This window comes from Hylobates moloch, unplaced genomic scaffold (genome assembly GCF_009828535.3).
Source record: "Hylobates moloch isolate HMO894 unplaced genomic scaffold, HMol_V3 SCAFFOLD_21, whole genome shotgun sequence".
NCBI classification, from domain to species: Eukaryota; Metazoa; Chordata; class Mammalia; order Primates; family Hylobatidae; genus Hylobates; species Hylobates moloch.
This window is the reverse complement of record NW_026652296.1, coordinates 22,873,771-22,896,745: the sequence shown is the minus strand read 5'-3', so window position 1 is coordinate 22,896,745 and position 22,975 is coordinate 22,873,771. Positions and strand designations below refer to the sequence as shown.

General features: G+C 47.7%; 1 protein-coding gene across 4 annotated transcripts in view; it reads left to right on the top strand.

Moving 5' to 3' along the window:
• The window catches only part of CTNNBL1 (catenin beta like 1), a 179,035-nt gene extending 156,321 nt beyond the window's left edge, over nucleotides 1-22,714 (top strand). For all 4 annotated transcript variants that reach the window (XM_058433222.1, XM_058433220.1, XM_058433221.1 and 1 more), the window contains 3 exons: nucleotides 10,497-10,634; nucleotides 10,866-10,938; nucleotides 22,521-22,714. In XM_058433222.1, the coding sequence (XP_058289205.1) occupies nucleotides 10,497-10,634; nucleotides 10,866-10,938; nucleotides 22,521-22,609 (300 nt within the window). In that variant the 3' untranslated portion in view covers nucleotides 22,610-22,714. The remainder of the gene's footprint in view (nucleotides 1-10,496; nucleotides 10,635-10,865; nucleotides 10,939-22,520) is intronic.
• The last annotated feature ends 261 nt before the right edge of the window (nucleotides 22,715-22,975 follow it).

Here is a 22,975-nt window from a genome sequence, read left to right as displayed (position 1 = left end):
CTTGTGCTTCCTGACCTTGTGCTTGCTCAAACCTTCTAGATATTGGTCCATTGCTCTGAACTCTGCCCAGAATACCTCTCTGTGCCATCTTTTCCACATCCCTTTCATGAAGCTGGCTAATGTATTACTCTGTATCCTTCAGAATTTTGGCAAACAAATTAGTCAATAAACATGTATTGAGTGTCTGTCATATACTAAGCATTCTGCTTAGCGTTTCCCTGACCGTTTCTGCAGAAAGTCTTCCCTGAGAGCACCTGGAGCCCCTCCTGTGTGCCCCAAGTGCACCCTTGCACTGCAGCCTCAGGCTGAAGATCAGGGACTCTGGAGCCAGACTGTGTCGACATAAATCCTGGCTCTGACTCCTACCAGCTGACTCCTACAAGCAAGTTACTTAAACTCTCTGCTTCAGTTTCTTCATCAGTGAAAGGATGAGAATAATAGTACCTATCATGTAGGATTGTGGGGAGGATTAAATAAATGTAGTGTGTGTAAATCACTTGGAATATTTCCTGGCACAGGGAAGTATGCCCTAAGTGGTAGCTATTATTACAAGTGTTTTGGGCCTGCATGCTTATCTGTCTCTGCCTCTAAACTAACTCTAAGTCTTCACAAATAGGGACCAATCTTATTTACTTTCTCCTTTTCTCCAGTAGGGTTGTCATTTTCAGCTTTGTATTATTGCATTGTTATCACAGAAGTACTGATTCTCTCAAGACCAGAGTATAAGTTGTCAAAATTCAAATGAGCAGTCTGGGTTTTTTTTTAGGGGGGGGATGTAAATTTAGAAATTGACTGAATTTATGTAAATTTAGAGTTTGCATCACACTTGTGATGGTGGCATCATGGTAATATGGAAGGAACATGAGTATGGCGTCATGCAAGCCCAAGGTTAAATCCCAGCTCTGCCACAGGTGATCTCTGTTCACTTGGGAACTGCCTTGCCCTGTGTGTGTGTGTGTGTGTGTGTGTGTGTCCATTTTCATGATAGCTTTATTATAGGGTCATTTTGAAGATTAAGGAGATTGTTTGTAAAAGCCTGCCACATGCTTATGTGCTGAGACAAAACTAACATGTAGCCAGTCACTTGTTTGTGGGCAAAGCTGTGGCCTGAGAGCCTTGGATTCTTACCAAAACTGCCATCAGTTAGCTGTGCATTTTTGAAAGAATTTTCTTTTACTGATTCTCCAGCCTCAGTTTCCCCAGCTAAAAGACTTGCAGTTTCTAGGATTCTTCTCTAATAGTCTGCCCTATTTTAGAAGCTTTTGGAGGAAGATTTGTTTTGCTGGTGTTGATGCTTCTCCCATCTCTGGTTACTTCCCTCTCCCGTGGTTCAGGTTTCTCCCCTTGCTTTGGAAGAAAGCAACTAGCATTTTCCGAATGGTGAGGCAGTTCCCACCCATGACTAGAGACCGAGTGGAGGCTTCAGGTTTCAGCTCTGAGTCATGTCCCATGTTATTAAGGCAAGAGAGGTTCATGTTGGCTTCATAGCAGCCTCTTTTATGACTGTCTCCTTTTATCAGCAAGGGGCAGCTCACTGCCTGTCAGGGGCAGATTAGAAATGACATCCGCATGCTTATTTGGAGGGCTTGCGACTTGACTGCTGAAAGAGGTGGAGGCGTGTGGAAAGATGGTGATTTGGTAGTGCTCCCGAGGACAGATTAACATTTAAAGTGAGTATGTGGCTGGAAGAGGGGGAAATACACACACACAACCCTGCAGAAATGGCACCTTGGCGCTACACATACCACCTCCTTGTGTATCTTTGGAGATGAATCTGTTTATTTTAGCAGCCCCCAAACAGGCTTATGCTGCTGTGAATTGCAATCTGTTCTACTTAATGCGCCATTCACTGAATTACCATCTAAGTTTTTATTCTAGCCCTCTCTTATGGAATGAACACAACAAAACCTATCAGAGTATCTCTCTTTTTTTTTTTTTTTTTTTTTAAGCTCTCTCAGATTGCATGTGGAATTTGCGGTGTAGCTATAGATTTTTGTTTCCGTTTTAAAAGTTTCTTGAATTTATAGGGAAACTATAGGCCAAGAAGCTAGGTGACCTTACATTTTAATGCTACTGGTTTGCGTCAGTCTCCAGATATGGCATAAAGAAAAATATCCCATCTATTTGTTTATATGCTAATACTATGAAAAGTCCATAAAACACAGACTTTTTCCTTTTTTGAACTATGAAAGTGAACACAGCCTTGGAGCCAAATTTGCATGGGTTTCTGTCCTGTTTCTGTTGTTTCCTGTTCCCCGTGAGCTTTTTGGCCTTAGGAGAGATTCATCTCTTTAAGCCTCAGTTTCCCATTTGAAAAGTAGAAATAGTAATAGTTTTTACCTCTTGGAATTCTTGCGAGGAAAAATGAGAAATCCGTGAAAGTGCTTAGCACGGTGCCTGGCACTCAGTAAGGACTCGAGAAATTTCACTATTGTTAGGATTTGGTTTTTGCTGTCATCTCTTGCCAGCATGAAAGAACTAATGGAGAAGGCCTAGGACTATGGAATCACATTCCACTCAAGTCTCCAACTGAAACCCGATGGTAGTCATTTGGCATCTGTCTCAATTTTTCCATCTGTGAAATCTGAAAATGGTATTTGTTGTACATACTCAACACAGGGCATGTACAGCAGGTAAGATTAATGCAGGTGCCCTGCTTTGCACAGTAAAAAATGCAGCATGAATGCTGAGTTGTCATTGCTTCACAAAGAAGGCAGTCACCTTCAGGCTCTTCAAAGGTGAGAGTTGAGTGAATTGATTTGTGGAAGACTCTCTTTAAATCTTAACTCTCCTGTCTTGTTCAGATACCGTCCAACGTACATATAGATTTTCACTCTGAAGTTTTGTAAAGTGAGAAATATTTACGACACTTAAGGAAGTTACTGGATTCTTGGAACGTCCCTTTAATCTCTCTTCATCATATTCCCATTTGAAGGGTGCGTGATTTGCATGCCCCTGTTGTCTTAAAATGGCCGAATGTCACAGCAGATCCAGGGGTTGTGTCTTTGTCACAGGGAAGATGAATTTATTGATGAAAGGATGAGCTAATCATCAGTGTTGGCCATCATGTCCTGTTGCGGTGGTGATGTGTTTCTCCAGCTTGAGGCATTTCTCGTAGCGGCCCCTCTCTCTGGGAACGCCATCAGCCAACATCCTAAATCCATCCACATACCCATATGCAGGTAGAAATCCGTTACAGCTGGCTAGACATGCCACAGATGATCAAAGCCAAAAGGACCTTCAAGAGCACCGGATCAGGGAAACAGGGGTGAGGCACGCTGCCACTCTCCCCTCCTGCAGTCAGGGTGGGCATTGCTAATGATTTCAGGGCTGTTTCCCACTGAGCTTCGCCTCGGCTTCACGACGGTTTTTTGTATCATACTCTGTACTCACTGCAGTGGGTTGAGTTGGCACTTGGGATGAACCCTGTTTGCCTTCCCTGATCTAGTGCAGGCTTCCTGTTTCCAAGTAAGAAGCTGAGGCCAAGAAAAGTTAAATGACTCGCCTAAGGACACTAGTAAATTAGTATTTGAGCTGGGATCTGATCCCATCTTCTTAGTACTCTGTTCCACCTTGGCAGAGGAACTTATTTGTAGAATTTATAATATATATCATAGTTCAGAGGAGTTCCGGTATCTAATTTGAATGCTTCCTGCACTCACACAAGGTCTCTTGAGGGGGAAAGGAGGCAAGGGGAAGCTGAGTGCCTTCTTTAGAATGGGATATTTGTAACCTGTTAGTTCAGTCTCCATGTGCTAAGGAGGTTGGGCTGTAGGTATGATCCCCCACACGGGCCAGCTAACTTCCCTCTGTCCTTTGTCTAGCCATTTTTAAAACATGTCTCATTGTCAGTGGGGCATAATTCAGTTTTTCCCTACCACTAGAGAAACAAGTCCACTTGTTTATCTTTAGTGCATAATGGTCAGAGTATTATAGATCAGACTCCTTCACTTCCTCCAGGACCTTTGATGAGGGAAGGTATAAGGCAGGGAGAAGCTTGTGATGATAATTTTTTCCTAGAACTTTTACATTGCTTCTCCAGAGACTGAATCCTAGCCATCCGATCATGAGTGGAGTTGACAACAGCCATTTTGGAGTTTCAGGCACCCTTCGAAGTTCTTTCAGATGGCCACCTCTACCTCATCATGCACAGATAGCCAAGGAATCATCTCGAGTCTTTATCTCAAGATCAGCTTTTTGTGTGGCATCTTGGGGACCCATAAAACAAGTCAGAAGTGTATTAATCCATTTAGAAGTTGACACTGTCTGTATGGAGTAAGATGGGCAGAGAATAAAGGTGATGCCATCTTCTTTTTAAAACAGACCAAAACTTGAGAAGATAGAGAACTGTGCCCACACTTTCTCACTTTCTCACTTTCTTGTTTTCCGTAATCATTCTGATTATTTTATTTCCTTTTAAACACTGAGTACACATTTATGTTTGGCTTCCCTGAATCCATTCAGCAGTAAATATTCCATGCCGCAGAGTTGTAACAGGCTAGATAAGGTGCTATTCTGACAACAGTCAACTTCACCGCATGCTGGTTTCTATGGCACTTCTAAAACTGTCAGGGCAGAAACTTCGTCTTCAGAAGCCAATCTCTGTTTCATCTCTGTGCATGTTCAATGCAGCAACGATGATGCCTTTCTTGGAGATGAGCTATAGTCGTATCTCAGATCTACATTTGAAAATTTCACTTTCAAATCATATGGCTATATGGCTAAAAGTAGAATGTCGAATTGAACATTGTCAGAGTCTTGAAGTTCTGAGGAAAGAGAAGAAAGTGGAGTTTGGCATTGCTCTCTTGAGTTTGTCCTTTCTAAATGACAATATAGAGAAACTAGAAGGTGCAGTGTGTACCTGCCTGGTTAAAAGAAGATCAGATGATGGAGAAAAGTACGAAAACGGAAAAAGTCACCAGGGATACTTCTGACCTAATTAGAGAAACTTAATTTTGCTAAGCTCCCTTCTTGAGCCTCCCTATCACTCTAATATTTAACGTCTTCCTTTGTTCTCCAGACAGCTCTGAAATCTATACCCACACAAACATGGTAGCATGAAAAGAACATGGACTAGGGTTTGAGTCCCAGTTCTGCCACCCACTAGCCTTGAGGAGCTTGTTCTGCCTGAGCCAGCTTCCTCATCTAAAATGGGGGTAAGAATCCCTGCCTCTCAATATTATTATTATTATTATTATTTGAGACGGAGTTTTGCTCTGTCCCTCAGGCTGAGTGCAGTGGCGCGATCTTGGCTCCCTGCAACTTCTGCCTCCAAGGTTCAAGTGATTCTCCTGCCTCAGCCTCCTGAGTACCTGGGGTTACAGGTGTGCACCACCACTCCTGGTTAATTTTTGTATTTTTAGTAGAAACAGGTTTCACCATGTTGGCCAGGCTGCTGTCAAACTCCTGGCCTCAAATGATTCGCCCGCCTCAGCCTCCCAAAGTGCTAGGATTACACGTGTGAGCCACAGCGCCTGGCCCCTGCTTCTCAATATTTCTGAGAAGTAAAGGAGTTAATAGACAGAAAGCCCTTGGCACTATCCTGACACATAGTAAGTCCTCAGTAACACTAGCTGCTGCTCTCTGGTAGGTGGGTAATGATAGCAGTAGTTATTATCCAGACTGCTTCATGCAATGCCTAGTATGTAATAATCAATCAAAAATAATATGATCTACCGAAAGCTGTGATCTAATAAGCCAAAAAAGAAAAAAAAAGCCTCCTCTTACCCCTTTGTAATGTTTGCATTAGTGATACTGATATCCCACTGTTGTCCTCTCCAAGTTGACTTTTCTGTGCCTTTGTGCATGCTCTTATCTCCTCTGCTTGGAATGTCCCTTTCAACCTGTCAAACTCCTTCAAAATCCAGCTCAGATGTTACATTTTCTTTAAGCACTCCTGACCCCACCCCCCAAATAGACTTAGTCCAGCCTTCTTCTGGGTTCCCACAGCACTCAGTACAGTTTGAAAGGTCCTTTATAATAGTCATTATTACATTTTTCAAAAATAATTTCATATTCATTAACCTCATTAGATTATAAGCACCTCGATTATGTAGACTGTTTTATCTTTGCTGTCCCAGCACAGCACCTGGCACAGTTAGCTGTTCAAGACATCTCTATTGAGTGGGTAAATGAATGAGTTCCACTCCAGGTTCCTGTGTCTGTGACCTCCAGGGGCCTCTTCTCTTCCCTTCCCCTTCTCATATAGGCTGATGCCCTATGTGCATGCCACATAGGCTATGCACTCTACGTGCCTCTCGATGCTCTAAGCCGATGTGTCCATCATTTGGCTGTTTGCATATTCTGATTCATGACATTTTCCTGCACAGTGCTGGCTGACATTCTGTAGCCCATCATATCTGACTTCTCTGGCTGGCCTGTATGCCTGCCATCAGCTCGCCCTCCAAGGCACAGTCCTTCCCTATTTCCTGATGTTTTCACTTCTGCCCCAGCCATGCAAGTCTCAGCACACACAGCTCATTAAATAGCTTTGAACCTCTCCCTTCTTTTTTTTCAATACTATTTGGCAAATGCTTTCCAAGAGCCTACTAAGGGCTGGGCACAGCGCCTCACGCCTGTAATCCCAGCACTTTGGGAGGCCGAGGCGGTTAGATCACCTGAGGTCAGAGATTGGAGACCAGCCTGGCCAACATGGTGAAACCACATCTCTACTAAAAATACAAAAATTAGCTGGGTGTGGTGGCAGGCACCTGTAATCCCAGCTACTTGGGAGGCTGAGGCAGAAGAGTCGCTTGAACCTGGCACTCCAGCCTGGGTGACAAGCAAAACTCCTTCTCAAAAAAAAAAAAAGAGCCTACTAAGCAGAAAAAATGCTGCACAAGGTGCTTCTTAGGGTACAAAGATGAGCACAGTACAGCTCTTCCTTTCAAGGAATGCACACAAGGAAGAGGCACAGATCCGAATGGCTAGTTCAAGGCAGGCCGTGGGAAGTACCACAACAGAGGTACAAATCCAGAGTGTAGGGGGTTGAAGGACTGAAAAATCCTATCTGCTTGGGGTTCTTAGGGAACATTTTGTGGGGCACATCACGTTGTAGACTTTCAATATATGATTATCATAGAGACTGAGGAGTGGGCGGTACCAACATGAGGAGCAAGGCCAGGAGAGCAGGAAGGGAACGCAGGCCTGTCTGGGCTGGGCTGGGGTGAGGGGGAGTGAGCAGAGAGTATGGCCAACACAAGTCATTTCTTGTAGGGCCCTCACACAACGCAAAGACCATACCTCTAAGGTGCTCCATTCCGTGGTTTCTGCCCATCATGCACCCTGAAACCTTACCCAAAAGTCTCTTCTTCCAGGACGCCCTTACATTTCACCCAACCCCGATCAGCACCTATCACTTACAATTTTTTTAACATGTGGGCACGCTATATTCACTTTCTGGCCATTTCCTAGAAGTTTGTGACTTCCACCGACCTCTTCAGTGGTTAAAACCAGGGCTTCCCTTACCTTCATTTTCCTTATTTTTCTGCCTTAATTCAGTGCTTAGGGTAGTGTTCTTGCCATTAGGCACTTAGTAGGGCCAGAGTTCTCAACACTGTACCAAGTTACTCATTTCCACATCAAAGATGAATCAGACAAGATTCCTGTCCCTGGGGAATCCGTTTTCTAGCAACTGGTAATTATGAGCAACTTAACCTCTGTGTGCTTTGGTTTCTAATTCATACAGTGGGATGAATAATCCCTTCTCTGCCCTTTTAAATTTTGGTAGTAACTGCTGAACACTTCAGAGTTCTGGAGCAGGAAGTCATGATTATGAGCAAATGAGAAACTAAAGAGAATGTTCTATTTTTAAATTCGTCGGACATGAGTCCAGTGCTCCATGACTACCTCGTGAACATTAATGCTATTACCAGATTACCAATGAATTTGCTACTAAATGAAGCTAGGAATTAGTGTTAGTGATTTGCCAGGCAGTGCAGGGCCTAGCAGTCTGCAGGCCAAAGAGGGTTCAGGTTTTGTCAGGGGCGCATGCTGCATTTCACACATCCAACACCCCCCAGGCCAAAGCTCTAATAAGTCACAGGAGTCTCCTTTTTAACCCTAGACCTCTCAGACTTGCTGTCCTCATATCCAGTCCTCCCAAGTACATTCACTCATTTACACATCAAGGATAGAGGCCTCATAGGAGCCGAGATGAAAAGTAGCCTTGTGTTGCTACAGGCTGGCCCCCCGGGCAAATAAAGAAGTGCATTATCTGTCTAAATAGTCTCTGAAGGATTCTTGGTGGAGATTGATGACCACAGTGTTGAGTTCTTCAAATGTGGAAGAGTGGAAAGCAGAATCCCAAGGGCTTCCATCAGTGACAGGAGTCCAGGTTGTCAGAAGGAACGGTGGCCATAAAGCTACCAACAGTTATGAAATGGACTGTTGCCATCAGAAGCATGTATTGAGCACCTGCCTTCTTAGGCCCATGCGCTAGTCACGCAGAACAAGTCCCCACACCGAGTTCTCACTCCTGAGATCTCATAGCCCAAACCAGATGTCTGACTGGATGCAATCGTTCACACCTGTAATCCCATCACTTTGGGAGGCCAAGGCAGGAGGATCACTTGAACCTAGGAGCTCAAAGAACAGCCAAGGCAACATAGTGAGACCCTGTCTCTACACACACAAAAAAGTTTTAATTAGCTGAGTGTGGTGGCATGCACCTCTAGTTCTAGCTATTTGGGAGGCTAAGGTGGGAGGATCACTGGAGCCCAGGAAGTCGAGGCTGCAATGAGCTGTCATCACGCCACTGCACTCCAGACTGGATGACAGTAAGACCCTGTCTCAAACAAACAAAACAAAAAAAACAGAGATGTCTTTTTTCCTCTCATTGTCTCATTGGCTGCATAGATGTGTACTGAGCTAGGGCCCTACCTTCACAGAGCTCACAGTCCACTCTCACGAAATAAAGGCTGCAGGCAGAGATAGCTGGTGGGGACTGAAGTCAGTGTGAAGATGATGGGGAGGAGAGGAGGTCATGTTGCAGAGTGGTTTGTCAAGGTGCTCTCAGCAATTTTAGAAAGGAGCAGTTGTTAGCCTTAAAATCGGGAAAGCTTTTGTTATGGACGTAGCTGAAAAATGATGTGAGCTTGAACCATACCCCAGAATCCCAAGGAGGGAAAGCAGTAGGGCCCTGAGCTGTCTTGGCAGAAATGTTCACAGTGCCCAGGATGAGGGGTGAGAGGATTGGGGTTGGGGGATGGTAAAGATGTTAAAAATTGATTGCACAACTCAATATATAAAAGCTGTTAGATTGTACACTTTCAATGGACGAATTGTATAGTATGTGAATTATATTTCAATAAAGCTGGGTTTTTTTTTTTTTTAAAGGAATCTACCAGGGAGGACTGGATATGAGGACAGCAAGTCTGAGAGGTCTAGGGTTACAAAGGAGACTCCTGTGACTTAATCAGGGCTTTGGCCTGGGGAGTGTTGGACGTGTGAAATGCAACATGCCCTCTGACAAAACACCTAAGCCAGAGGGCATATTTACGCAAGTTGGGTGCCTGTGCCGTTGGTTTCAGAGTTGTGGAGAAAGGAGACCTTTCTCCCCTGTGTTTAACTTGATTTGGAAGGGAGATTTAAGTATACAGATGCTTCTCGGCTTACGATAACATTGCATCCTGATAAACCCACCATAAATTGAAAATATCATGAGTTGAAAATGCATGGCTGCCAGGCGTGGTGGCTCACACTTGTAATCCTAGCGCTTTGGGAGGCCAAGGTCAGGAGTTTGAGACCAGCCTGGCCAACATGGGGAAATCTCGTCTCTACTAAAAATACAAAAATTAGCTGGGCGTGGTGGCACGTGCCTGTAATCCCAGCTACTCAGGAGGCTGAGGCAGGAGAATTGCATGAACCAGGGAGGCGGAGGTTGCAGTGTGCCGAGATCGCGCCATTGCACTCCAGCCTGGGGGACAAGAGCAAAACTCCATCTCAAAAAAAAAAAAAGAAAAGAAAATGCATGGCTGACTGGGACCTGAGGCTCATTGCCACTACCAGCCTTGCAGGAGAAGTACAGTTTCTACTGCATGCCTGTCACTCTTACCTCATCATAAAGGCGATCCGTGGTAGGTCAGGGGCCAACTGTATCTTACAGAGAGATTATTTACGGAGGCCCAAACCAAAGAGTGAAAAATGAGTGGAAGCAGATAAATAGCTTAGATTTGGAAGGGAAGTGTCCCTTCAGCTTTTTTTTTTTTTTTTAGCTTTTTTAATATGTGGATGAGATCATTTTGGCCCTGATTCGTCAGATAGGAAAAAATAGGCTTTAAGCTCGCCTCCTGGGGCCTCTATAGTCCATTAAGAATGAAGAATATGAAAGATACTTTAGAGTAAAGGGAGATGTAGACAAATCAAAAAGATGAGGTGGTTTTCTTTTGCTGTTGTTATAGTTGCTATTGTTGTGTATATTATGGCCAGACTAGGAGTCCATTCTTTCCTCCCATTCACTGTCCAGCTTTTATTCCTAAACGTTCATTTGTTTCTAGGACATGGTCCGGCGAGGAGAGATCATCGACAATGACACCGAGGAGGAGTTCTACCTCCGGCGCCTGGATGTGGGGCTGTTTGTTCTCCAGCACATCTGCTACATCATGGCCGAGATCTGCAATGCCAATGTCCCCCAGGTAGGAGGGTCTTCCCCTGGATGAGCTTATCCATCCCTGCCTCCTTCCTCGCCAGCTGCTTAGGTGGACTCTCAGGGAAAGAAGGGGGTCACACTGTCCTTGAATTCCTTTACTCTATGTCAGCCTTCTGTTTCAGGGATGGGGTGAAGTAAATCATTTCAGGGTGATACATTCTGGTGTGTCAGGACAAATGGTTGTCTTTCTTTCTCTATCCATTTTTTCCCTTATTAGATTCGCCAGAGGGTTCACCAGATCCTAAACATGCGAGGAAGCTCCATCAAAATTGTCAGGCATATCATCAAGGGTGAGTTGGATACTACTCATGTCTGGGGCCCCAGAGGATTAGATGATGCTTACTTTCTGAGCCTCTGTCAGTATCCCTGGTATTTGGTGCAGAGCGTTTTCTGCACTGAAAGCTTAGGTTGTTGTCCATTTCACTGTGTGTCCAGGTTGTCTTTGTCAGAATACCGAAGACTAGCCTCGTTGTTCTTTGCCTCTGACCCTCCAGTTCCAGAACTTACACCCATAAACAAGAGGCACACGGGCTTGAAACAGTTGTTAAATTTTTTTAAAAAAGCAAAACAAAAAATTCAATTCCAAACTACATATAGTGGAAGGAAATTGCTTTCTTAGGGAAAAAAGCAAGGAAATGACAAGAAATACAATAGTCCTTTCTTATCCACAGTTTTGCTTTCAGTTACACACAGTCAACTGTCCAGAAATACATGAGTACAGTACAATAAGATATTTTGAGAGAGAGCGGCCACATTCATATAACTTTTTTATAGTATATTGTTATAATTGTTCTGTTTTATTTAGTTATTGTTGTTAATGTCTTACTGTGCCTAATTTATAAATTAACCTTTGTCATGGTTGTGTAGTTATCATAGGTGTGTATCTATAGGGAAAAACATAGTTTACATGGGTTTCAGTACTGTGTGCAGTTTCAGGCATCCATCGGGGGTCTTGGAACATCTGTAGGGATGCAGGAGACTACTGTAACTGGAATTCTGCAGTGAATTGAAGCAATGTGGAGTGGTGGAGAGTATGCCTGCCTTCTGGGCCTAGCTCTGCCTCCCCTAGCTGCGAGCCTGATCACAGCTAGGAGAAATTTTGCAAAGGTTACAGGAGGTACTACAGCATCCAGTCTGTACCTGGCACACAGTGGGTGCTCAGTCAGTGTGGGTTTCCCTCCACCTCACCCACCCCATTGAGTTCCCCAAATGCTGTTGGATCTTTGACTGGACCTGACTCAGCTGGAGAGGCCTCCATTCGGTGAGCAAGCCCCCAGTCACAAGGCAGGGCCCCTGTTTTGAGCTCTGAATGCAGCCCCACCGTCAGCCACTTAGGCACTAACTGGGGAGCACTGCCTGGTACGTGTGGCGGTAGAGGCCCATGTGGGAATTTCCAGTACCGACGACGCCAGAGTTCAGGGAGTGTCCAGATGGACTGGGTAACTGCAGACAAATCAGTATTCCCCTCGGGCCCTCATTCTGCCCATTTCTAAGATGAAGGACTAGGCTAGATTTACTCAGAGAGCTTGCCTTTAAGTTGCTTTTAGCTCCCATTCCAGGTGGCAGATGAAATGTGAAGATAAATGTAGTCCACACAGTGAAGTGAAGCAAGGTTAAGAGTGTGGGCTCTAGGGTCAGAAGCTTCTGGATCCAAATCTTGGCTCTGTTGTTTACTCTGTTACCTCAAGCAAGATACCAGTTGCTTTGTGACCTAGAAAGTGCAAGGGGATTGAATGAGATGACACAAGTTAACAGTGAACGTTAGTGTCAGTGTTATAAAATACCAGGAAGATCATTGTCATCATGATTTTAAGTGAGGCATGGCCAAAATCCTGTGGGAAGCCTTGTGAGAGAGGTGGCATTGAGCTGGTCTGAGAGGCTAGGACAAAGACAGTCCAGAAAGAAACAGCAGTGTGAGTGAAGGCACAGGGGCTGGAAATCTCGTATCTGCTCAGCCCTCCCCATCGGGGAATGGTAAATCCATTGCACCCATTTTGTAGATGGAGAGTATGAGGCATTGGAATCTGTTGTTTTCTCCTCAGAGAAAAAGAGAGTAAAGGGGTCTGACGGACACACTTAGCCCCACTCATGCCTTCCGGGGTGACACCCTGGGGGCTCCTTCTCATTCTTAGTGTCAGATGCGCGTGAATTACTGCTCAGAGCCTCATTTTGCCTCCTCCCTAAGGTGTAGCTGTGGTGATTTGCAACTCCAGCCTTTAAATGGCATTTACTTCTAACGCCCACATGTTCAATTAGAACTTCTTATTACCCTCAGCTCTACTATCTTGCATTGAGCCTTCTCCCTGCACCTCCATCCTTGTAATCAAAACAGTGATCTTCCAAGAAAGGAAAAGTATTTTTAACGGGTGCTGACATGTAGTAGTAGTTGGATGTTTTTCTTTCTCAAACCCTGCCACACACACCCTAAGTGATTCACAGTTTTCCATTGTTGTGAGCCCTAGCCTCTGTCTCCCTCGGATCCTGGTTTATTTCTCTAGTGCCTTTTAAGGTGCTGACCCCATACTGGATACTGAGTGGATGATTGTTGAGTGAGTGCCTGGGCAAGCGAGCAGGTGAGCGAACTGGTGAAGGGTCCGCACAGGCGCCATCTTCATTCTCACCCCTGTTTTTCTCCCCCGCTGCTTTCTGCCCACCCTCACCTCCCCCACCTCCATGCATACCCTCACAGCCATCCTTCCAGGCCTGGGCTCAGCCCTTCATTTCTCTCCCCGTCACCCTTCATAGCCAGCTCCTTAGTCCATCCCACCTCTTCTGTCTCCAAACTCAACCTTGAATCCATCCACTTCTCTGCATCCATTATTCCCATCATAGCACCCTTTTTCTTTCCATCCGAGCCCTTATCGCAACCTATGATTGTTTTTATTTATGTGTTTGTTTACTCCTTTTGTCTGTCTCATACATTAAAATATAAGCTCCATGATGGACATTGTCTGCCTTGTTCACTGTGTCTCCTCAGCACCCAGAGCAATGCCAAGCAAATAATGGGAACCAGTAACAATTTCAGACATTGTGGAATGAAACCCTACCCTTGTATGAATTTAATGTAGCAAACATTGACTGTGACTCTCCTCGGGACTGGCTGGGCACAGTGCTAAGTGCTATACTATGGAGGTGTCACACGGCAGCTGCCCTCATGGAGCTCACAGCCTTCCGGGGACATAGAGTATAAACGATTGACCATAATCCAAGCCCAGTGAAACGCACACTCCAGGAACTACTCAGCTGGCCCTGCTCAGTGCCAGGCTCCGTGTCTAGTCCTAGAGATACTAAAGGAATAAGCGAGATCCCTATCCTTCAGGCATTCACAGTCTAGGGGGAGAGGCTCAAAACTAATTAGAACGTGCTAAGCACCCGTCAAGTTGTGAGCAGTGTGCTGAGGGAGGGAGTGGCACGGAGGCAGTTACGTAAGCAGGGAGGGAGCCGCTTCTCCTCCTCAGGACTAGGACTGCTGCCCAAACCAGGCAGAGGGAGCAGAGGCCTGGAGGAGGACAGGGCAGGATGCAGTGGCCTTGGGGAGGACTGTAGCCCCGTCAGGGGAGGCCAAGCAGAGGTGCACGAGGCTGGAGTGTTGGGTGCGGTGTGGCTGGGCAGGGCTCCTGAGTTCTCCTAGGTGCACAGTGAGTTTGGGGTACAAGGGGTGACTGCATCCCTTGATTGGCCAGCAGACAGCAGACATTCTCATTAGTGCCTGGGGAATCGTTTGGGAAGTTTGAGGTCATCAGTGTGGAGGTGATATTTAGAGCCTGGGAATTGAACGCCATTGCTCAGGTTGAAGAGGCCCCAAACATCACGCTGGCAATTAAGAGTTCTCTCTAGATGGAAGGTTGTCATAAAGAGTTCTCAGCCCTCCCACTGGTGTGCCCCTGTCCTGCCTCACCCACAGCAGGGGAAGCCAGTCTGCAGCAGGGTGTGGAGCCTGTGCAGTGTGGCCTGCCTCTGGGAGCACCCCCTGAACAGGGTGCTGCAAGGACCCTGAGGAGCCCTCACTTGGGTGGAGAGGGTGGTGCTGAGGTTGACAGGGTTGAGGCTCCCATGGAGGTGGGAGGGGTGGGAGGCTGGGCTCTTCTGGGACCCCTGTCCAAAAAGCCCATCTGGTTCTCCTTTTTATACCACCCCCCCTCCCTCCCACCCTTCCTTCAATCAAAAGCCCAAGAAAACAAAGCCTCATAAAGAAAACCAGCTCATCAGTCTGTCCTCTTTGATTTTAATTTTGTTTTTCAGTTTGGGTTGCTTCCTTTTTTTCTTTAACATACTAATTAGATGCAAGCTTTTTTCTTTGATTTTATGGCCTACATATTTCCTAAGTTTTGCTGGCAGGATGACAGCTGATGTATCCCTTGAGGTCTCAGGAAAACGCTGATGAGGCAAGCCCAGCGGGGGACTTTTCCCGTTATTTTTCAGCCCCCACTCTCACAATTTTCTCCCTCCTCTGTTGGGGGTGCCAAGAGTGCAGGGAATAATTGATGGCTCATTAAAGCCCCTCTCTCTGCACACTGCTTACTCGGTGCTGCCGACATCCAGCCTTCCCCAGAACCAGCAGCAGCTCTGGCCTGAGGACTGTGGGCCCTCCTAGGGAACCGTGGTCTGAGGACTGAGATGCCCACAAAGAGAAGGGCAAATAGGGCCGTGTGCTCCATGAGAACAGCAGAAGACTTACTGCCATTTATTTCTGTGGTGCTCGGCACCCCAACTGGCAGAGAGGAGGAGTCAGTTACTGCTGACTGGGGTGTGTGCTGAGGTGGTGCTGTAGGCTTCTTTGTTCTATTCCAGAAATCCAGACCAAGTAGTGGTCACTTACCGAGCTCCTACCTCCTCTGGGTCAGGCCTTTGGGGTACAGTGTCATTACCTCTGGTCCTCACAACAGGCCTAGAAAGTGGGGTAACAAGGAAACTGAGACTCACTGAGCTTAGTGGGGGTACCTGGGTCTCTGGTGATGTAAACTGGATCCAGACTCGGAGCTATGCACAGCAGTATAAGGAATGTGCCAACTGCTGATTGGCCCATGTGCTCTTATGGGCTTTTAGGAGAGAAGAAAAATGCAGGGCACTCACCTTTAGAGAGCACCAATTTGACATCACAGGGTGCTAGGCAGGCTTCTAAGATAAGGGAGACACTCAGGAGACCCTGTCCCCAACAGGCATACGTCCCTCACAAGTGAGGTGACTGACCATAGCGCAAAGCAGAATGGAGCCAGTGCTGGGATGCAGAGGTACAAGGGGAATGAAGACGGCACAGTTAACTCACAGTTAATCCAGCTGGACATGAAAAGGAGCCCAAAGATCCAGGGAGGCTGAACGGAAGGCGTGGCTTCTTTTATTTTTTATTATTGTAGTAATAATTTATCATTTTGACCATTACTACCATCACTACCATCTATCCACAGGCCTTTTTTTTTTCATCTTGCAAAACTGGAACTCCCCGTTCCTCCCTCCCCCCAGCCCCTGGCAGCCACCATTCTGCATTCTGTCTCTGTGGCTGCCTGCACGGGAAGGGTTTCCGTAGGCAGCTGTGCATGGGCATTGTTGAGCAGTCATCGCCTTGGCTGTGGCATAGGAGCTGTGACCTGAGAATGCTTCGAAATATAAATATTTGTGCCAATGGTTGCAGTGGAAGCCACTGGCCAGCCTTGTTGATGTTTTAGTCTCCTGGTGAAAGTTGTTGGAGGACCACACAGATGCCCGGGAGCAGCCGCGGCTACTGCACAGCGGCTGGTTTGCAGAGGAAAGCTTAGAGGATTACTGGCTCAAAACTCTCTCACTGCTGGGCAAAAGGAATGAGCCAGAAACTTAAATGCTTTTAGAATTTGGCCCATGGCCCTTTGATTTGCAAGTATTCTTTATGGTTTAAAATCTCCTCCTAGTAGCTCATAAACGTGTATTTCCATATTGATTTGGGGCTCTTGGTAACCCAGTTTGTCTGTGTGATTTAAAGCTGCAGAGGCTGATAGGATTTATCTTTGGATGACATGTTGGCATGTGTGTGGCTTGCACCTGGTCATGGATACGGTGTCCCGCAGGGTATTTGGAGGCAGGAAAGGATCATGGAGAGAGGCCTGTATGTTAGCCCTGTAGCCAGCGGCCTTGACAGGGCTCAGAGGCGTCTTAAGGACACCTCGAGAGCTTTTCAGCAAAGATGTCACATTTGCCTTAGGATTGCAGCCCCCAGGCCTCGCACCCAGTTCACCCAAGAGGCTCTCGGGAAGTGCTGCCCGGGATAGTGTCGTGGTGGTATGCGGAGAGGCGGGGGGAAGCACTCTTGGAGAACCAACTGTGCTAACACCATGCAGCCTGCAGTGAGTTGCCCAGGTTCACAAGCAAGCTCTGCCGCTTTCTAGTGTCTGACCTCAGGCAGCTCCTCCCCTCTCCAAGCCATAGCTCCTGCATCTGTAAGATGGGGAGAACCTGTGTCAGAAGGCTGCTGTGAGAATGGGGTGAAGTGCTGTGTGTACACCATGCTCACATGGTGGCTGGCACCTAGAAGAAAGTGCCTGTTACATGTTAGCTGTCTTTATTGTTACGATTAGTGTCCAAGCTCACCCAGGAACGGAGACGCTCAGATGAGCATAAATTCTGGATCTCTATGTAACTCTGGGCAAGTTAGTAGGTAACATATTTAAGTCTTGGTTTCCTCCTCTGTGAAAAACACAAACAAAAAAACACGTAAAATAAATATTGCCTCTCTCAGGAAGCCTCCAAGGTTAAAATGCAGTTGGGTGCCTGGGACCAAGTTACATACTCAGTAAATGGAAGTTCCTTCCTTCCTTGACCTAATCCTTTCGCCTGAAGTTAAGCAGCAGCTTGGACTGAGATGCCACCAGGAAAAGCAGGGACCAGCACACAGGCTTGACTTCCCCGGGGCCTTGTGGGGGTGGGTGGGTGTCAGTGGGTGCTTTTCCTACCAGGTAAAACATCCATGGGACTCTGAGAACGTGACCATTGGCATTGTAAGCAAGAGCAAGGGTCTTTCTCTGTAAGTGGGTTTCATTTGAATGGCATCCCTGATGAAATGAGAACCTACAGCCTAGCAAAATACACTGCTCCTGGAGAAGCGCAGCTTTCAACCTTCCAAGTTCATTGCTGTTGTCAAGGAATCTCTGTTAGACCTGAAGGATTTTCCTTTCTCGGTTTCTGTTTTGTGGTTATATGTACATCTTCAAGGGTTTTCAATGTGAAAATATTGGGCATTCCTCCTCTCTCCTCCCTCTTCCTCCTGCATTTTTAAAAAGGTGAACATTTAAGGCTTAAGGTTCATGGATCTGAACCAGGCTTGTGAATACTCGTCCAGGTCTCCGCCCTGGAAGATGACTTTTCCCCATCCACCAGCCCCGGTGCCCCCTCCCTCTCCCTCTCAACATAAACAGAACAGCTTGTATTCCATGTCTGAATAGTAAACCTGCTGTCTAAAGTTTGCTTTAATATTTATGCGTTCAGCACTGCTGCCCATTTCTGAGTTCCATCAAAGCCTTTATTATAAGAGCATTTGAAAATGTGGGGGAAGTAGAGAAAGGAGTTGGCGTGTATGCCGTCTTTCTCACTCTCCACTGACTTAGCCTCTTCCCCCTCTCCCCTCATCCTTTTCTCCCTCTCCCCTCATCCTGCAGTCTCTTTTCCTCTTACATACACATGCACACATGCACACACGCACACACACATGCAGCAGAGAGAACACTTTCCCAAGACCTCTGGGAGGACTCTGTTCAATATTTATAAACTGCTGCAGCAGCTGTAATAACCAGAGGTAGCTGGCACCACCAAGATTTGCTCTAAATAGGACTCTGCCATAGAAACAAAGAATGACCAAGGGCAAAGGGTGAGGGTGAGGTGCCTGAGGGTGCCTTCCCCGGGCAGTGGAGGAGCACTAGGCCAGGTCGTCGGACCTGGTTCTGGGCCTGGCTCCGTGGCCGGCTCGCTGTGGGACCCTGGCCATTCACCTGCCCCCTCAGGGCTGCAGTAAATTTCTGAGAACCCTTCCAGCTCTGATATTTGGCAACTTGGCATAAGAGAGTGTGACCCCAGCCAGTCTACCCACATCTGTCCTGGCCACCGAGGCCCCTGTACATAAGACATTCCTGTTTTGGAACGCTCACAGAGCAGGGGTTTTTTCCCAAAGACCAGGGGCCAGGCAGGGTAGTCTGCTGCTTAGGTAACAGGATGCTGCTGTGAGGACCGGCCCACTCCCAGTGGCTTTTTAGGGGCCTTTTTTTACTATCTACACATTTCAAGGTTTGAATTCCGGCTCCTCTACATCCTAGACTTGGGCAGGTTGCTTCAGTTCTCTGATAGCCTGTTTCCCCCGGGTAAGTAGGGCTGGTGTTCTTTACCTTGTGAGATTGCTGCAAAGGTTACATGTGAGACAACATAGATAATGCAGGCACATAGCAGTGCACAGCACATGTTAGTTCCACTCCGCTCTGTATGGGACAGGCCCTCTTCCAGGGGACACTGAGCCATTCACTGCCTGTGGGTCAGTCAGATATCCCCTTTCCAGAGAATGGGTGATGTGACTCTGTTTGCTTCTTAGCACAGTTGGAGTGACAGAGGAGACTTGCGCATGGGATGGGTGCTCTGTGTACCGTCGGCATGTGTAAGTGAGGCCTCGGCACAGGTGATTCGGCAAAGGGATTGATGCAGGTGTGGGTTCCCTCTGCTTCGTACATCCCTAGAAAGAACTCAGGGAAGCCGGCTTTACTGTTGGAAAATCACTGCCCCAAAGCATCGGACTGTTTCTCCACTTCCCTCCCTCCTGGGTCTGAGAAGACATTAGGAGAGCAAAGTGTTAGCTCAATCCATTAAGACTCCTGCTTCCAGACCGTGCCTCCGGGGATATTAGATGCCATAATGGTCATTTCTCTCTCTCCTGGGGCAGCAACTGTGCCATTCACATATGAGTAAGAGATTCCACTTACACGCAGCCCCAGAGCCTTCTCCCGAAGCTCAGTTCCTGTCTCCATCACCCCGGCCCTCTCTCTAAGGGGCCTTAATAGGAGGCATCACAACCATTTGCTGTTGGAGGTGATGGATGGGCCTAACAGAAGAGGATGATTTCCGGGGGGAGACGCACAGCTGGCACATGCCTGAATCCCAAATCCCATTTTCCGGCACACATCCAAAGTAATAAAGAGGAACGGGGCAACATAAAGAGGTAGCAGGAGCAAAATTACTTCCCCAGCATTGGCAGGGGTGGGGCTGACAGGGGAGGGGGAGAGGTCACACGCTTTGTTTTCTCTCCCCAGTCTTTGTCTGGTTTGGATCAGCAGGTGTTTTATTATGCAAAAGCCTCTTACTAGAGAGTTCTCTCCATTTTCTTTCTCAAGCCAGGCGCCAGTAAGGGACCAGGGGGCAGAAGTGCAAGCAGCCATCCTAGTCACCCACTGCAGGAGATCCTTCAGCACGACACTCTGCTGGGGGGCCCTCAACCAGGCTTAGCTGGGAAGAAGGCGAAAGCCCCTGCCTTCATGCAGCTCTCCGTCTAGGGAGAGAGGGGCTGGATGGAGGATGGTCTAACAGTCAGGCCCGCAATGTGCTGGAGGCAGTGGCCTGGGGCCGGGCGCGGGAGTGAGAGGTGACCAGGCAGGCAGGCTTTCACAGAGAGGACATCTCAGGAGGGGACCCGGAGGGGGTGTGGGACTTCCCCAGTGCCATTACTGGCCTGAGCAAAGGAGGCTCAGGGAGGGAACTAATGTTCCCTGGACTTTTGTTATTTGAACATTTTCAGAGGGGACCACCCAAGGGCACAGTTGTGAGTCAGAGCTAGGATTCGATCACAGCCCGATGGTGCCCCTTTTCCTCTCTGGCTATGGGCAGGGGACAGTCAGAGGACAGTGAGGGGTTGGACCACCCCATCCTCCCCCTGCCCCTCCCACCAGATCCCCTACACTTGCTCCAGGAGCCACCGCAGGAAGTCCAGAGTCACCAAACCACCCCTCGCCATCTCCTAAAAAAAACCCAGAGTGACCATGCTATTTTGGGGGACCAGGACACTTTAAAAAAAAAGAAATGGAGTCTTAAGGATCACTGTGCTGGGACAACAGGGGAGACGAGAACACAAGTCTGCCCACCATGACACTCTCTATGGCATCCTCTGCCGATCTGTTGCCTCAACTGTGCCCAGAGCCTCACCCTCCTCAGGAATGTTTCCTTTCTCTTCCTGGTCTCTCTGAAACCTGGCCCTCCCGCACCCCTCCTACCACTGGAGACATGGGAGGGGTCTTCCATGCTCCAGTACTTCTAGACTATTCTCTCTCCCTCCCTTCCCTGAATACACCCAGCTGTCAAAGTTTGTGTCGGGGGACTGCACCCCCTGACAGCCCCTCCCTGTTGTTGGCACCAGCACCTGTGCCCCCAGTCCTTGGGGGGATTCTGGGCTCACTGTCAGCCTCCCCAATGCTCTTGTCATATTTCTTGGTGATTGCAACATCCACATCTCTTTCTCACACCCCATTTCTGGTCTATCTGTAAATCTTATTGGAGCCACCCTCAGAAAACATCAAGAAGCTGAAGACGTTGCCTCACCTCCACCATTACCTGCCCGATCCAGGCCACTGTCACGTCACATCTCCTTTCCCTGCCTTTGCTTCCCCCATGGTGTCCCCCACACAGCATGGAGAGGGATCTGGCAAAAGTCAAATCACATCACTCCTTTCTGCTCAGGACCCACCCCACAGAAAGGCCACAGCCCTTACCGTGGTGCACAGACCCACACCATCTGGGTATGACCCCCTCCCGTGGCTCCAGGCTGTGGCCACACTGACCTCTTTGCTGACCCTCAGATAAACCAAAGAAGTGCCCCCCCTTAGATCCTCTGCCCTGGCTGCCCTGCCATTCGATCCCAGACATTTCCACACTCATCTCCTTCTGATCTTTAAGCAGATACTCTCTGCTGACAGCTACCTCTGTATTTTGTTCACTTTTTGGGTTGTGACCCTCACTAGAAAGTAGGCTCCACACAAGCAGAAATTTGCATCTGTTTCGATCACTCCTTTATTCCCATTCCCAAAAAGAGGTTCTCGAACTGGAGCATACATCAGCATCACCTGGAGACTCAATAAAACCCAGATCACTGGGCCCCACCCATTTCCTGTTAAGTGGGTCTAGGGTGGTCCCAAGAATTTGTGTTTCTAGTAAGTTTCCATGCAGTGCTGCTGCTGCTGCTGCTACTGCTGCTCAGGTCCACACTCAGAACCACTAGCCCAGAGCAGTGCCTGCCCAGCGGGTGTCTGTCTTAGTCTGTTCGTGCTGCTGTAACAAAATCCCTGAGACTGGGTAATTTATGAAGAACAGAAATGTACTTCCTCACAATTCTGGAGGCAGGGGGTCCAAGAGCACCGCGCCAACCTTTGGTGTTTGCTGAGGGCCTTCCTGTTGCATCCTCACATTGCAGAAGGGGGAAGGGCAAAGGGTCTTGAGAGTTCCCTGGAGTCCTTTTGCAAGGGTCTAATCCCCTTAGATTAGACCTAATCTAGACCTAATCTAATCTTATAATTAGATGGTAAGAACCTAATCACCCCATAAAGACCTTTGCTGTGTTGAGGATGAAGTTTCAGCATGAATTTTGGAGGGGACACAAACATTCAGACCTTAGTAGCATCCATGCCGTGTGTGTTGAGTGAATAAATTCATGAGGGCGGAAGTGAAGGGTGTGGCTAGGAGGGGAATCCAAGCATGGAAAGGTAAGTTGGGACCTTTCCACTGAGGGCCTCAAAGGCAAGACCCCAAGGAATTTGGCTACAATGGGGGCATTAGGGCGGCTTGCACCTCTGGGAGTTGGGGTTCTGGGAAAGGTATGAAGCGACGTAGCCACGGTGGACGCCATGCCTGGGATCCACTCCTGACTCTATCTTTGTCCCCCTAGAGTATGCAGAGAACATCGGGGACGGCCGGAGCCCGGAGTTCCGGGAGAACGAGCAAAAGCGCATCCTGGGCTTGCTGGAGAACTTCTAGAGGCACCTTGGCCCTGCGCATCGTGGACTCTCTCAGCTTCCCTCCCAGGATCAGTTTCTACACAACTCGGTGTGGCTTTTGGACAAATTAAAGCTAGTTTTGGTATCCCCGGGCCAGTTTTCTTTGTAGTTAAGCTTCGCCTGCTGACCCTCCCTTCCCCTCTCCCCACAGCAGCTACTTCAGGACTCCCCCAGGGAAGGCACGTGGGCAGCCTCACTCTGCCTGCGAGAAAGCTGAGGCTTAGAGGGCGTAGCAGTAACAACTTCACCACCGAGCTACGCAAGTGGTGCTGCTGTAAGGCTGGACTGGGGACCCACCTAGAGTCTAGATGTGGGACCCAAGGCCTGGGCCTCATGCTCCAGCTGC